At 39.3% G+C, this 16,687-nt stretch overlaps 1 protein-coding gene across 1 annotated transcript; it reads left to right on the forward strand.

The window, feature by feature from the left end:
- Window positions 1–4,885: 4,885 nt before the first annotated feature.
- On the forward strand, window positions 4,886–15,861 carry LOC309674418 (synaptotagmin-15-like; the record flags this gene model as incomplete). The annotated part of the gene is made up of 8 exons (XM_082486443.1): window positions 4,886–4,930; window positions 8,266–8,461; window positions 9,094–9,236; window positions 9,809–10,104; window positions 10,914–11,084; window positions 11,591–11,711; window positions 14,230–14,409; window positions 15,725–15,861. The coding sequence occupies exons 1-8, from the start codon at window positions 4,924–4,926 to the stop codon at window positions 15,859–15,861; spliced, it is 1,251 nt and encodes a 416-aa protein (XP_082342569.1). The 5' UTR covers window positions 4,886–4,923.
- Between the last annotated feature and the right edge of the window lie 826 nt (window positions 15,862–16,687).

Here is a 16,687-nt window from a genome sequence, read left to right on the forward strand (position 1 = left end):
GAAGCAAAAGGAAAAGTTAAAAAAAGAGAGAAACCTTCTGAGTTCTGTAGAAGCGCTGATATGCAGACTTTACCTACATATACTTTCATAGCACTAGGTAACCTGTAACACTGCTGAAACGTGTTTGTAAGAAGGCCCTACAGAGAAAGTAAATGCGTTGTGTGTTCACGTCTGCCCGGGACTTCAAATACCTAGCAAGAGATCAGTACCAAAGCATGGAAAAAGTCTGTCTTGCACAGCATGCTCTGTGCAAGCTGTAGCAGTTTTCCATGTGCCCAAGGCTCCACCGACCAGTTCTGTGCCAGAAGGAAGCTGACGGGACAGATGCGCTCAGGTGGAAGGCTTGCACAGGTCCAGAAAGCATTCTGCCTGCCTCTCCCTGAAGAATATCAAAGTTAGCTAGCTGCAGTGTCAGGGGTTAATACTGGGCTAAGATAAAATACCGAAGTAGGAATCCAAACCCCTTCAACGAGGATTAATGCTACCTCCCCTCCCACTTTTCTTCTTTTGCGGTCTTTCTCCCTAGGTCCTTCTAGCGGCACCAAACATCGCAGCTTTTGAAGATTTTTTTTTTCCTGATGGCCCTGTCTCTATCCCCATTTCATACCTGTAATTTTTAATTCCAGAGCTCTTCTGGATTGTAGCTTAAAACAGTCAGAGTTAGAGTGCTTAAAGGCAACTGTCAACAGCAAAGCTGACAGAAAACAATTCTGGCAGACTCATTCGCTTCTGGATGCGCTTATTCTCCCATTCCCATCTTTTCTTTTGAAAGGAAACTAACAAGTGACTCCCACAATGACTACAAAGGATATTTTATGACAGAGTAGATCTTTCTTTCACATTTTCTTGTCCGAGACAGCCAATTATCTGTGGCCTGCTAAAGCTAAAAATTAGGCTTTAGTCCAAGGCCAACAGTAGATTGTGGGAGAAATTCTTATCTCTGTTACACAAGTGTGAATCTGAAGGAACTCCACTTATTAAACAATCTATAAAATAAGGATAACAACTATTATTTCAAAAAGATTTTGTGATGGTTAACTACCAGTAATTAACACTGGTGCAGAAACTGGGACCCTGGGAATGAAAGGCACTATAGAAATTTTAAGTATTCGTTATTCCTGCCATTCACAATTATACTTCTCGATGCAATCTATTTGTAGTAGTTAGGGTGCCCATCAACGCTCCCTGAAAACCCTAATCTATTATGTCCCTGACTGATTCACCAGCCCCAACAAAATTAGTTACATTTTAATTGGAAAAAAAAACCCACTCCTCTGCCTCTTTCTAGATGCCATTCTAGCTGAAGGCGCCACCAATATGAAGATCAAAATTCACAAAGACAAGCAAGTGGTTGCAAAGGCGGAAGAACTTGAATAAATTTCACTTAAAATGCCTGGATTTAGAGATCATTGTCGGGTTGCCAAATGGGATTAAAAATAATTAAAAAAAAGATAAAAGTTTAAAAAAATCCTTTCATTGAAAGGGATCTGTTGTAACTTTAAGATTGTTAATAAATTAGATTTTAGAGGGAAACTGTCAACGGAATTATTCTAGAATTACTTATCACTAGAAGGATCTACTGATGCTTGCAATTCTGGAGCTATATCTTCTTTAAGTATTTCTCTATCCTCTGTCATGAGGTGCTCCTACAAACAGCATTAATTACATGCAGTCAACTTGACTGTAAGCAGAATGGTATAAAAGGTGCTGAGCAAATATTTCGCAAAGATTTTAAATTTAAAAAATAGATACATTTCAATTTCACCCACTCTAGTGGAAACTATAAGAGTATCATATGATAAATTATGCAAACGCATTAAGTTGGTGTCTCCTGAGCAGCGTGACTCTTTAAATCAACACATTTTAGAAAACTGTTTTGTGACAGAATATTCTTTAGTTTGAGCGTTCTGACTTTTTAAATCAATTCCTTAAGAGACTGTAATCCACTTTCAACTTCTCTTTCTATTTTTCAGAAGGCTTAAGAGCACCATTACAGCAGATTTTCAGGCTTACCTTTTCTACACATCTCTTCCAGTGACCACATCTGCCTTTTCAGCATCAGTTTCAGCTTGGCTAAAGCACGAAGGAAGCCTCCACCTGTGCAGCCATAAAAATTGCATCATTGTTTCAGCATTCAAAACAAGACTAACTACCACCAGAGCAAGGCAATCGCCTACACATAAAGCAGCATCAGACATACACAGAAAAAATTACAGTATTTGGCACCTCCCCAGATGATAAGCTATGCAATTTCTTGAGAATGTGTATTTTCAAAAACGTGATAGGAATGTGCCACCAGAGTTAGCAAAACAGAACATGGAGAAAAGCGTACTTAAATATGTATTACTATTTGGGAGCCTGACTTCTTTCTTTCGTTGCTAACACTACAGAACTAATTAAAAAGCGGGGAGAATGCAGCATCCTTTATGCTGTATTCCAAACTAGGACGTCTTGGTTATTAACCTGAAGTACAGCAAATACAATTTTGTAGTTACAAGTAGAATTTTCATGTGGGCTTTCAAGGGCCAAAGTTTTACTGTAAGAAGTAAGACCTGGATATACACAGTCAAAAATGTATACGATATGTTACAAAAAATGCACTAGAAACTTAGAATATTTATAGCACAATATCTAGATCCACAAAACATTAAACTCTCAGCTTGCTCTCAGCTGTTCCAGAGATAAACTTTCTCCGAGAGAACCAAATTATTTTTCAAATCCAGCAGGTGAGAAACACAACTGAATAAATATTCACGGCATCAGCTGCGCAGAGAGTGTGTCTATCCTGGTCAAGGCTGAAATATGCAGAACACATTTGTTAAGGCAATACTACATACTTGAAATGAACAGACCTGTTAAAGTGCCCTGACTTAGGCAGACATTTTCAGAGTTCTCTCGGATACAACAGCGAAGTTACGGTTTGCGAACGTGGGCAGATCAGCATTATCTTACATTTGAACCCAGAGCTGGGCTTTTAAAATAAAAAGGAAATCATACCAGCTTCTGGCTGGAAGCAATCAGGACCGTAATCAGTCCGGCAGTGGATGCAGAGAAAAATCCTCCATCCATTGCTCCTGGGCTCTCCTATACTACCTGCTGCAAGCAGACACATTCAGACACGCGGCAAGAAGTATTTATATGTTCGGTTTGTATTAATTAATTTTAGTTCCTTCAAGTGTAGTAATGGATAGGATGAAACAGGGAACCTGTAAAGGACTATGGCTAGGAAGGAGGTTAGTAATCCGAGATAAAGGAGGGTATAACTGTGTTCCTCACATCTTGTATTTATTTTGATTTCCAACCGGTGCTAGAACTCAGTACAGAAAGACTAGAGAACAGGAAGTTTGGGGTACAGCACAGAATCAAAATTAAAGCTCCCTGCTTAGGAGCTTTGCCATTAATGTCTTCCACAGGAACTTGGAGAGGGTGAGATCTGCTCCTCCAAGCTCACCCCATCCCATCCACTGACTTGTTGAAACAAGAGTTGAATCAGCAGATGGTCATAGTGCTTCCCAGACATATACGCTTCACACTGCTCTACACAAGCAGCACAGCTCGTATGGGAGGCGGCACACCTGGCTAGGATCATTTTAACTGTTCAGTAGCCTTCTGCAAAGCAGTCAGATGTCTAAAGCAACTTTGCAACTCCTCACAGACATAAATGCAAGCTCAAGAAAGAGCACTGTAATAGAAAGCACGTAGTTGTTGGTCTTTCCACACAACTCAAAACTTTCAGTTGTCTCAAACTTGCTTATAGACATTATCCTTACAAGTGCAAAACTGCTGAGGAAAAAAATCTATACTTCAATATTACTACTAATTCAGTATAGAAATAAGAATAGCAAAAGCATTGACTACGTAATATTTATTTAATAGCTAGCTATATTAAAAGTGCAAAACTGAAATATATGAAGCTTTTTCTTCTTGGAGTAAAAATGATCTAAATACTTTCTTACTTATGGAGGACTCAACAATTAATAGAAAAAAAACCTAACCACGCTATATCTACAGCGGCACATTTAAAATGCAATTAAAAGAATTCTAAGATTCCACAGAAACAGATGATATTTCATTAGAATCCTACTGGTTTAATTCCTATGCATTTCTTTGGCTTTTTAGATTAAACAGCACTATGCAAATGCATGCAACAGTTGTGAACAGAACAAGCGTGTATAATACAAATAGTTGCTAAATTTAAGGTATAGATTCTTGTTGTCCTGGCTGAGAAAAGCATGGTGAAAGTGAATAATTTTGTTTCTGAACTATATATGAGTCATTTTGTTAGTTAAGATACATCTGGTCGTATTTATCATGCACGCAAGAAATTAAAGATCATTACATTTCTAAATACAAATAGGGAAAGATGTGACTACAATTGTCTACATAGACTTTCTGTGTTCATGCATTCTATCAAAAAATTTCAAACAAGGGCAGGCTAATTTCTTGCCTGCCCGAATTTGCTGAATTAAGCTACTAACAGCAAGGTCTTTTTTCTGAGCACAATCGCAGTTTTTGGAGTTACCTCATGCACCCAATGCCGCACAGGTTTTTTAGGGGCTGACAGAAGGTTTCCCGAGTACAACGGCTATTTCTCTGCATATTTCCACACCCCACTGCCCAGCCACAACAGCTGGAGAGCTGTTAAATGACACCCGCGATGGCTCGGCACCGAGTGCCTAGGTAAGGCTGGAACTTCTGCCCAACACCTCCCTTTCCTTTTTTTCCCCTCATCGGAACCGGAGAGGTCTCTATCCTAACTCGCTTTTCCAGCCTCCCACGGGTGGAATCCCCGCGGGGGCGGGCCAGGGAGGGGCTGCCAGCCCATAAATTGCCGGGGGGAGGGAAGGGGGGGGCGGCTGGCACATCGCCGGGCAGTGGAAGCGATGGGATTCGGGCCGTGACCGCAGGAGCCCCAGCACACCCATGCCCGGTAAGTGCCGGTGGGGCGCGGGGAGGGAGGTGGGGGGCTCAGCGGCTCGGCTCGCTTTTGCCCTCCTCGGGAAACAGGCAGCCGCCCCCGCTAGCGCTTCGGGAAAGTTTGAGTAAGAAACCAATTCAAACTGGCCTCTGAGCTCAAAGGGCTGCAAACCTACCCAACCCACTTCTGGAGCCGGCGAAGGAAGCGGCCACCCTTAACCTGTAGGTCTGCGAGGCATCTCCATATCTCCATCTCCCACCTTTGTTCTGTCCCTGGAGCGCTTTGCTGTCAGAGGACAACCTGGCTCTGTGAGACAGACACAGCAAGTGCGGAGAGTTTACCCATCCCCCCACCAATGTAGTTTATACTGTACATATGTTTATACTGTAAATGTTAATAAATCTGAGTATTTATATAGGGATTAAAGCTTTTGACGGAGAACTGCCCGGTCATAACTCCAAAAGGCTTACTGCAAAGTTTAAGAAAAGCTTATTAAAACTTACCATTAGACAAAAAGGGATCTAATCCCAAAGGAGACGGATGATGACCACAATCATTTCTCTGTACTAGGATAAACCTGGTACCTATTAACAGCAGACAGTCCCCAGCACAGGACACTTGGAAATGAGGTGGTCCAACAGATCTCTTCCATCTCCAGTTGCCAGGATCCTGTACCACAGCAGAATACAATACATCAATTTCTCATGACAACCGGTAGTTATTTTAAAAGATACATGTTTTCTCCCTGTGCACAATGGATTCAATTTATTTCAATGGTTGATTTTGTGACTCGTGCTACATTGTACCCTAAGCTACTGGTTCTGTTGCTGATCTAATCACATAAGGTGGACTAAAAATGAGCCAAATTCTCCCTACCCTCATTAAAATACAGGTAGCTTTACTAAAATGATGGCTAAGGCTTACCTCATGTCTACCACTGTGTAAAAACAAAAAAGCAGAATTTGAGCTAGCAGCAGTGTGTGGGTCATAGACGCTTAACGTCATTCTGCAGTGAACAAATTCAGTACATTAAACTCATTAACAAAGAAATTGGAAACTCATTCTCTTACTCCAAAATCAGTGCACAGCTGCTCTACTATATATCGTGTTACAGCACGCCTCAGCTTATGGTACTTAATGGTAAATGGTGACAAACTGGTTAGGGGGGAACACAGGACTGCTGCAGAGACCATTGAAGACTTGAGAATGGAGAAGACAAGTTAGAGAGAATGCTGTTGGAGCTTGCTTGAAATGTTAACCTTTAAGATATTTATGTCAGACAGTAAAACCACCAGCCATATAAACATTTATATCTTTGATAGTACACCTGTATGAACCATTAATTTCTATTATGTTCACAGGCATTAAATGAAAGCATTTTTTCTACGTCAGGCCTTCTAAGCTGTAATAAAATGGCAATCTGACTGAAGACATACTCAAGCATGCCCTACAAAACTAAGAGAAACTTCGGTGCTCAGGACTGCATTTGTTACGTATTTCCTCATACTGTGCATTCTTATAAAAGAAAACTAATTTACCCGTGTAGCACAACCAGACTTGTCTTTGTATTAATATTAACACATACCAAACTGGTACTTGTTTCCTGTTCCTCCGAACAAGTTTTGTACTAATACTATTGCCTGGCTAAGTGCTGAAACGTATTCGGCCCACCGACTGGCTGCAAAGACAGCAAAGTGCCTGTTGCTGTGGTATCGCCGTGAGCAGGCTGGTTGCTCCGTGGTGCTGGGAGAGAGGAGTGATTATGTGACTTGTGGGGAAGCAACCAGCCAATTCCTGTGGAGAACTAAGGCAACATACCTGGAGGGGAGCTGCAAAAATAAGCTGGCTCCTATGACTGTACCAAAGGCAGGAAAATGAGATAGGATCAGATGAAGGCCTTTGAGGCACTACAGCCAGGTTAATTTTATAGCACAAGGTATTTACATAAGTGTTCTGTAGCTGAAGGACATTTCGTATCACTTATTGCAACATGGCAACAGTGAAAAACATCAGTAATACATGTATTTGCAACTCACTTCCTATACTGTTTATAGCTCTAATCGATAAACTAAACTGTATGAAATTAGTTGTGAATTCTTATTCAAAACTATTATCACTGTTGACAGAATATTTTGTGCTTGTATTGTCTTTATTTACTTGTACTGTTATCTAGAGGTGGCTAACTGCAAGATATCTACCAAGCACAGACAGATAAAACTGAGAAAGGAATAAAGCATAATCACAGTTATCTCTACCTAAAAGCAGAGAAGCAGAAAAACAGTCAATACCAGCTGCGAGAGAACATCAGGTCTCTTTGTTGCTTCAACTTCAAGGGAGACCCTGAGAACTGGCAGTACACAGTACTCAGCTGATCCCGAGCTGCCTCCTGTGGCTGCAGAGTGGAAGATAATTCTGCAGTTTGGGCTTATTTTCAGACAGAGGATATTCCGATAGTATCAATTCTGTGAGCTTGAGCTGCGGCTTGATGCACCAGTACTCATTTAGCTGTAGGCCAGGATAGGCTTGGTATAAGGTACAGTGCAGTATCCGTCTTCCCAGCCTTTTACTCTAACATACTCGGCAAAATGAAAAAACAAGGAACTGAGCCCATTATCAATTGTCTGCCCTTGGTCTAGTGAGAAATTCTAACAACAGAATACCTCATAGTCATACTAAAGACATTTATTAACTTTTCAATTTTATTAGTGTGAAAAAAAAAAAAACAAACCCCAAATTATACAAGATTTGGTTTTATCTTAAGTAATCAAGATGCAGGAGACAGTGTTTAATGGATACTTAACTTTGACTTTACAGATCAGGAAACACATGCATTCTTAGAAAAAAAAAACAACCCACAAATTTGCTTTGTTCCTTGCGCCAGGATCTAGTCTCAATTCAGCATAGATGAATAGTTGGAAAAACAAACCAAACCAAAATAATGGTGCCTTTTGTATTATGTGCTCCCACATTTTCTTTTTCTTCTGTTATGAAAGCTCTAGCACTTCTGCCATGCTAAGTGCTTATGCTAATTTAAAATAAGAGCCCAAATAACTCCTTGGGTTTGTTGTGGTTTATTTTTTTCCTGTCTATATTCTCTTACATTGCAGTCATTGCCAATGTATCTGAATGCTTTCTAATCTCTCACTGCCGATGTCATACATCTTCAGGTGTTGCACCATGTGCTATAACCAACGCTATAACAAAAATGAGCACGACTGGAATGTTTCATTTAAAAATCATTTTGGAATGTAAACCAAATTTGTCAGTTTTAACATACCTGCCTACCCCCAAAATATATGTAATTTTAGTCCTCCTGTGATGCTTTATGTGCTTCCATGTTTGAACAGAACAAGCAGTTGCTGTTGCTGGAGGTATAATAGGAGGGATCCTTTTATTTGTTCTCATTGGAATAACTGCATACCTGCTCTGGAGGAAGTTTTGCCACCTCCTTCCTTATGAAAAGCTCACCAGTCCTGTCAAAACAACAAATGCAAGTATTTTTCAGGATCAGTCAACCTCTGAAATTCAACTAAAAAGCACAAGGTACATATTTTTGTTTTGTTTTTAAAGAATACACTGTTGGTAATTTAATTCAACTTGTATGCACTGAAATAAACAAGAGCCCTAAATTATATGAAAACATCAGTCATGCCCTGTTTTGTTCCTTTCTGTAACCATGAATGCAATGATATTACTGACTTATGTAAAAGAGTTTATACATTTAAGTGTAATTAGGGCATGGATAGCTGTATCTGTTACCTAGACAAATTTGACCTGTGTTCCAGAGCCATTCCTGGTGCTCTCACAATGAAGCATCTGAGAACCAAACAATAGGTCTTCAGTTCAGAGAGGAGGTTTTCTTAGAGAGTTAGTCACTGCACAGCTTTGGGGCTCTAAAACAAGCAGCTGCAGTTAATTCTTCCTTTGAAAGATCAATTCTAAAGGAGAAGAAAGGGAAAAAGTGAGGGATCTGTCTGAAGAATTAAGATCTGATGTCCCTTCACTGGACCTTTAGGCATTATACAAATCAAATTGCAAAACAATGGTTATCTTTTCTACCTATGCATCTCCATAGAATTTTTACAAAATTGTGAGAGAACAGAAAACTTATTACTGTTACCGAGTTTGGTTTCCGTATTTAAACCAGAAGAGTCAGTAGCTGTTGTCTTGAGCAGATCCAGAAGCGTTCCATTTATCATTCCACCAACACTGCATGGGCGAGACTGGATTAACCTGACAAACGAAGAACAGGTTCAGGAAGACAGTGATCCCTACATGATTCCTCAGTCCGGGCCACGGTCCTCATTTCATTCTTTGGGTATGACATTGCAAAACCGGGACTCTTTTTAGGGGTACTCTTTTAAAGGGTAACTTTATTATTATGAACCATGTTTATTGGGGTCATACCAGACATAGCATTACACAGTACAAGCCCTAAACACTATACGTATATATATATATTTTTATATATATGTATGAATTGGGCCAGAATGTAACCATTCTGGTCTCACTGCTGTGGGACCTCGCACATATGGCGGACAAAGCAATCTCTCCTTCTGTGTTTTGTAAAGGCACAACATGAGTGTAACTCAGGAAGTATCTGATTGTTGTCCCCAGAAACAGCAGTTACCAGTTGCAGACAGCAACAACAAATACCCAAAACTATCAAGGTACGGTCACAGGAATAAGAGTAAAAAAAAAAAGAGAGTGGTGCAGCCTACAACTACTCCCCTAAATTTGAGGGAAAAGGAATTAAAACATGAAATTTATGCATAAACGGATTGTTAATAAAGAGATTCATGTGATTTCCTTAATACAGTGGTGGTTATAAAAAATACTTGCTACAGTCTTGAGACTAATCTGAGGGTGCTTGTTTTTTATTTCATGAAGCTGGAGCTTACGTTGTAGGGACCATTAACCCAGAGCTGTACAAGTTTCCGGAAGACAAAAGTGAGACTGATTTTCCCGAAGGCAACATTGGCCGCCTCTGGTTCTCCATAGAATATGAACAAGAGTCAGAAAGGCTCCTCGTCTCCTTGATCAAAGTCAGAAAGCTGCAGCCTCCTGCTGATTCCTGTAGTCCATTTGTGAAAATCTACTTGCTGCCTGACGAAAGAAGCTACTTGCAGTCCAAAACAAAGCGTAAAACTCTTAACCCACAGTTTGATGAAAACTTTGTTTTTCAGGTATTTTTCCTTTTGATGAAGCAGATTTTTGTTTGCCAATATTGACTTGTCAAACTACAGTACATGTTTTCTGAAAAGTGATTTTCTACAAACTTCTACAAAGATAAAGTCATTTCCACTGGGGATAGGATTTATTACTGGGGCTTCTGGAGATCCTGGCCTACTTAAGTCTCCAGCTCCAGAACTGATCTTACTTGTGGCCTGCACCAAAGCTGAGAATTCCATAATTTGCCCTGGGAATGATGAAAACTCTGCTTTGAACTATGGCTGTGCAGTTCAGCCCCAAAGCAATCTATACTGAGCTAATGCTTTCATAGCTTTTAGTGTCTTTGCTGTGGAAGTAGGCTAGAAACTAGAACTTGTGAGATGTCTGGTATACTATCGGTATGGATAGAGCTATAAAGCTCGGAGCTTGGCTCCCTATGCCAAGAAGCTTTGGGCAGGTGCTACAAGATTAGTTTTAAAACTAAAACAGTTTGTTTCAGACAACTGAAAAATTAATATTTACAGATTTCTAAACATTTTTGTCTGGATGTGAATGTAACATATAACACTAGATCTATATGAGTTGAAAAACTGCCAGCTAACTTCACATTTTTCAAATGAACTCATCCTATTTTAGCTTGGATCTTTAGACTCCTGCATAGTTAAAACTTTAGGCAAATTAAGAAAGTGAACTTCAAGTAATCAAAGGAAATCTCCACCTACCTCTAACGCACTTTGAAAAACCTCTTCCTTTGAAGTCACACTAGATAGAAAAGTCTCACATGTTTTACAATTATTAATATATTCTTCCTTTTCCTGTACAGGTTTCCAGTAAAACGTTGCTCCAAAGAACTCTGAAGTTTTTGGTTTATCATGTTGATAAACAGAAAAAGCATCACCTCCTAGGCCAAGTCATCTTCCCACTGAAAAATGAAACATTAACTGATGACAACAAACTAGTCATATGGAGAGATCTGGAGAAAGAAAACTTGCAGGTATGCGATACCAGGCTACTTGGCATTGTGGAACTTCTGCCATCTTACAAGTATTGAAGGGGTACAGCTGAAGTAGAAGTATGTTGTATCAAATGCATCAAATGCAAGAGTATTTGATAAATATTACCAAAATTCCTATCTTACCAACCTGCAGATCCATAGCTATTGCATACGGATTATCCAACTGCTCAGAAACAGTCACATGAGTCAGACAGTAACATAAAGTGCCTTTTGTTACTTGTTTCTGTTTTGAATTAGTGAGAGTAGAAAAAAGCAGAAGCAGCAAGGAAATAGGCATCAACCTGGAAGAGATAGGAATTCAAAGGCTGAGGAAGCCTGATTAATTTGTTCTATCAAATGCCAAAACAGTGTAAATAAAGCCATTACAATTCACTCACGTGCCTTGGTGTGGCAGAAACTGCTAGTATGAAGAACTTTTTTCCCCCCTTTGTCTGTATGAAGGAATTTTTCAGCTGTATTTGACAAGTGTTCTTCTGCTTCCAAAGCCTCCTTCAGAGTATGGTGATATTCAGTTCTCCCTCAGCTACAATGACTACCTGGGCCGTCTCACTGTAGTGGTTCTACGGGCAAGGGGATTAAAACTCCAGGAGGAGAGCCATACTGTCAGTAAGTGTGATTTCCTCTCTGCTATCAGCTCCAGAATTCCTGTTGTAATTTGCTCCTTCCTCTTCTGTCTACCCAGGCTTGCACTGAGTGACTCTGAAAAGAACAAATAAACATCTGGGTGATTTAATTTGAGTGGAAACAAGACGTACTTTGTTACTGGGGTAATTAGATTTTGATAGCTCAGTTCTGCTATGTTTTGGTTTTGTTTCATAATAAATCATTTGTCTCATGTCATCAGTAGCAGGTTTTTTCTCCTGCTTTAATACAGTGAGCAACATCCCTTTGCTGCACTCCAGTCCAGAGAAGGTGGCATTTCAGGGGATACTGACATTAACAGAGGACTATGGCATGGAGTCACAATTTTTCTCCCTTACTGCAGTGAGGGTTTTCCTGGTACATGATGCTCATGGGTCCTTGGCCTCAGAGATGTTGAGTGTAGAGTTTACCTCAAAATCCTGTTTGATATCTAAACACTCAAAGCAAAAATAGATGGAAGAAGTAAACTTGTGTTTGAACCTGTAGTGATTTTTTTGAAGGGCTTTGAAACTAAACAATATAAATGCAAAATACACCCAGCAGTTAAAAAGAAGAGAGCTTTAGTTCTCCATATACACACATCAACTATGAAGGTTTGAGGTATCTTTGAGTGGGCTTTTACCAGAATGTTCAACTTAAGAAACAATGCTCTCTAAATGAGTAAATCTACATTCATTGTGTTACAGATATTTGCTCTGTTATAAAGAAATTATAAAGAATTTCTATTATAAAGAAATGCACAGTAAAGTGTGAATTATAGATGTTTCCAAAAAGCACAATCATACCCTGCACACTTGTTGAAAGAGAAATATATTACAAAATGTATTAGTTTTAGAAAACAAGCAACTAAAGATAAGGATGGCCAGAAAAAATATGACTGGTTCATGGCAGATGAACAAATTAGCATTATTAACTAAGAGCAAATGTTCTAATTTTGCATCATGTCAATAGCTTTACAAGAGAGGGAGAACACACTTAACACATCGTGTCTCTGCCTGCAGGTTGTTGTATAGTTCTGTAGCACAGAGAGCCAGAACTCCGTGTGTATCTACAAATCTAACATTAATCTGCTATGTTATTTTAGTGCTGGTATATTGAGGTTATCACAATAAGCAAGAGTCATGGGCACGCTCTGGAAGGAAGAGCTGCCAGAAGGTGATGCTCCAGTAGATACTACTAAGAAAAAAAAGAGGAAAATTAAATAAATTTTGTATTATTTTGTCTGATAATGCCCGTCAAGTATGATTTAGGGTCCACAGATTTTTTGTTAAATCCTGAAGAAAACAGAATAAAAAGGTTTCTATATTAGCAGGGATTAGTGCAACAGTACTCCTTGATGGTAGAGACGCAGTATAGGACAGTAAGGAGATATTTATTTTTAGATTCAAATTACTGAATTAAATGTATTAAGAAGTAATAAGAAAGTAAGGAAAAAAGTCGGACTTTGTGCAAGTAGTTTACATCATAGCTTCTTCCACATATAGCACTCAGGTAGCAGCTCTGTCATAAAAAAAAAAGTCTGTTCTGGTAATCCTGCACCCTCTGAAACAGTAATGAGAGCTACTGGATCTGTGGAAATAACAAGACATTAGGAGTCCACCAGTACTGTCTCAGTCCTCACATTTCTAATAATTTCTGTGATACTGACGAAAATTAATGAACTGAATAGCAGGGAGCAATAAATACAACAGCAGCATGGATTCTATTACTGCTTCACTAGAAAAGAACAAATCTTTAGCCACCAATTAAGATGAAATTTCTACATGCTTGTCACTAAATTTTGTAGAAGTGTAGGGAAGAATGGAAAATTTCAGGAAAATTGTCAAAGATCTACCAAATAAGACTACAATACAATACAGGTCCTCTTCAGGAAGCAAAGCAAGTTTTTTTTTTTGTTGTTCCTGTTCCCACGCTCACACATAGTTTTTGTAGTATTTAAGAAGAGCAGGGATCATTGAACTTTTCCTAAAATTTTCTATAGAAAAATCTTACCACAGTGGTAGAAGTCATTAGTAAAACCTTTTGTTTAAGGATTCTTCTTTGACTAGGAGAATCTGTTCCCCTGCAACACATCCAATCCAAGCACAGGCTGCAGCTCTAGGACACAGCTCCTCCCTCACGGCCTCCCTTGTGTTGGTTCAAACAATCATGCGATCAAATACATGAAATTAAGTACTGACCCAACAAACTAAGCCTTCAAAAAAGTCTCCATCAGATGAAGGGAAGGTACAGGAATATAAGATGATCAAGGATGCAGGGTAAGAATATGACTGCTCATTTTAACAGCTCTTAAATTGGAAAGTGCGCTGCAAAACTGTATGCTAAGTACTTTGTTCTGCATTGCCATACTGCCATGTATGTTTCATGAATCATTCATGATCTAATTTTATACTTCATACTGACTCCTGAAAGCAAGACATTCCTTAAGCCTTCTCCCAGCTGTCTCTGATGCATTTTCTTCTGAATTTCTTTTTTCTCCAAGGTGTTTATGTCAAAGTCTCACTAATGAACCATAATAAATTCATCAAAAGTAAAAAGACAGCAGCTGTTCTGGGATCTCCCAATCCAGTGTATAATGAAACCTTCAGTTTCAAGGCAGATCAGACAGAGCTGGATACAGCAAGCCTGAGTCTATCTGTGCTCCAGAGTATCAAGGGAGAAAGTAAGCTATATAAATTATTACAGTTAAGATGTCATTAATCTCTTACCTATTGCAAAGATATTTAAACCTGGGAGGAACAAATTTATATATTTTGTGATTATTGCCGAAAATGAAAGGTCTGGGGTATTTCACAGGCTGTTTCTTTAAAAAGAAGAACAAAGTATTTGCCATAAGCATGTGTCTCTCAGAGGCTAAAGATAAATTTAACGGAAGACACAAATATAACTGTAGGCTAGTCACTGTCAGCACAAGGCGGTGTACTTTTGTTTCATTCTGGTATCCTAAGAAAACAAGCTTATGCAACTATATTCTGTAAACGCTTTTGTGTATAATCCCCAACCTCCAAAATTTTGAAGCCATTCATGTTCCTAACCAAATCTGAAGGAGGAACAGGAATTTCAATTATTACAGCAGTTCAAGCAGTGAGAAAGAAAAGAAAGAGATTACAAACATCCCTGTTCCCTGGCAGAAAGCCTGATGACTGAGGTCACCTTTTACTAATTGTCAGAGAATCCACTAAGGAGTTCTGCTTAGAGAAGCAAATCATAATTCAATACTTCCACTGCTCACAAGAAAGACATCTTCCCTGCAGTGAAAATATGATTTCAGTAATGAAACATTAATACCCTGATTTGAATTCATACGCTCCTAAAGAAATTTCTTTAGGCGAGATTTTGGGCAGGTGCTTTGGCTTTGAGGATTGACAAGAATCAGGATCAGTACTTGAGCCTTTCATCATTTCCACTTGTGGACAGCCAAACGCTTTAGAAACATTCTGAAGTTCACGTAAGGCAGGTTCAAATTATTTTGCCCATCCACAGCTGAAAAGCTGAGGCATGAAGAAACAATCTGCTCTCTGGCAGAGGGTGGTCAGTGGCAACCCTCATATTGTGACTCCCAGCTGCCTTAGTAACTAAATCTATTCTTCCCCAAACTAGAGCATCGTATGAATCCTACGAAGGTTGCTGATGTCCAGAAGTGGGGCACACTTCCACAGTTCACTTGAGGTAGAGGGTCTGGGCAAATACAGATCCGTGTGCCTTAAACTGATTCCAGTTCAGAGTGCAGGCAACAGGGTAGAGGTCTGAATTAACTAAATACCCACTTACTGCAGTGCCTTTTAATGCCGAATCTTAGCACGTAGAAACCAAGGAACTTGAAATCTAGAGTGAATTCCTCGATGAAATTTTTGGTTTAAAAATAACTTTCAGAACATTCATTACTTAGAGAAATACAAGTTAATATTCTAATTCAGGTAAAAATTTCAAAGCAGCACTTAAAGGTCTTAATCACTAACTGCTTTTTTTTTTTCCAGAAACACATCTGCTAGGACGTGTAGTAGTTGGGCCTTTCATGTATACCCGCGGCAAAGAACTAGAACATTGGAATGAAATGATCAGCAAGCCCAAGGAGTTGGTTAAACGATGGCATGCTCTCTGCCACAGCATGTAAACAGCACAGATAAAATGCCCAACCAACCTTAAAATGGAAAAGCTCTATCTTTCATAATGTAAAGGATACAGTCTTTGACCATTGTCTACTTCTGTCTACTCCTACGTAGACAAGAACAAAACAAGTGAATTCTTTCCTTGCCCAAACGCAAAGGGAAAACTTAGTCCCTGCTAGGTTTGAACTCTTATCTTTCCTCTCTTCAAAATATATTTCCAATTTAATTAATATGCAGCAGAGTTAAAAAAATGGGAAGACAAACAGGATCTCCAAGTATTAGTTATTTTGGCTTGTAAATTCCAATTCTGGGTCATGAGTTCTGGGCACAATAAATCATCCATCATGTGGATAGAACCCCAAATGACCTAAGAATTGTCAGTGATGATAGCAGGCCTAACTGCCCACTGCACTGCATCACCACAGAAGGAGTAGCTTCACCAAAAGGAATGGAAGCATGCCAAACCAGGCATGTTTACTAACTACTAAATTTACAATTTATTTAAAATAGCAGCATTATATTGAAACCCGTGTTTGAATATGTATGGTGGAAAGCACTGAGTGTTTATTGATCAAAAACCTAGAAGCAGCTGTTCATGTCCCTCAGCACAGTGTATTTCTTGCAGTAATTCAGATGTTTTCAGCTGACCCCAGTGTTTACACTAAGGGAGAAGTATAAAAGAAGTCCTGAAGTCACAAATGATTAGAAGCTTGCAGTAGTACTGAAGTACTCTGAGAAAGTAACACAAGGGACTTGTCCTGTCTTCATATTTCTCCCTAAACACATCTCTGCTGGAGACAGAGCATTGATTACAAGAACCTTGGGTTTGAC

The sequence above is a fragment of the Vanellus vanellus genome, assembly GCF_965231255.1.
Source record: "Vanellus vanellus genome assembly, chromosome: 7".
Classification (NCBI taxonomy): Eukaryota; Metazoa; Chordata; class Aves; order Charadriiformes; family Charadriidae; genus Vanellus; species Vanellus vanellus.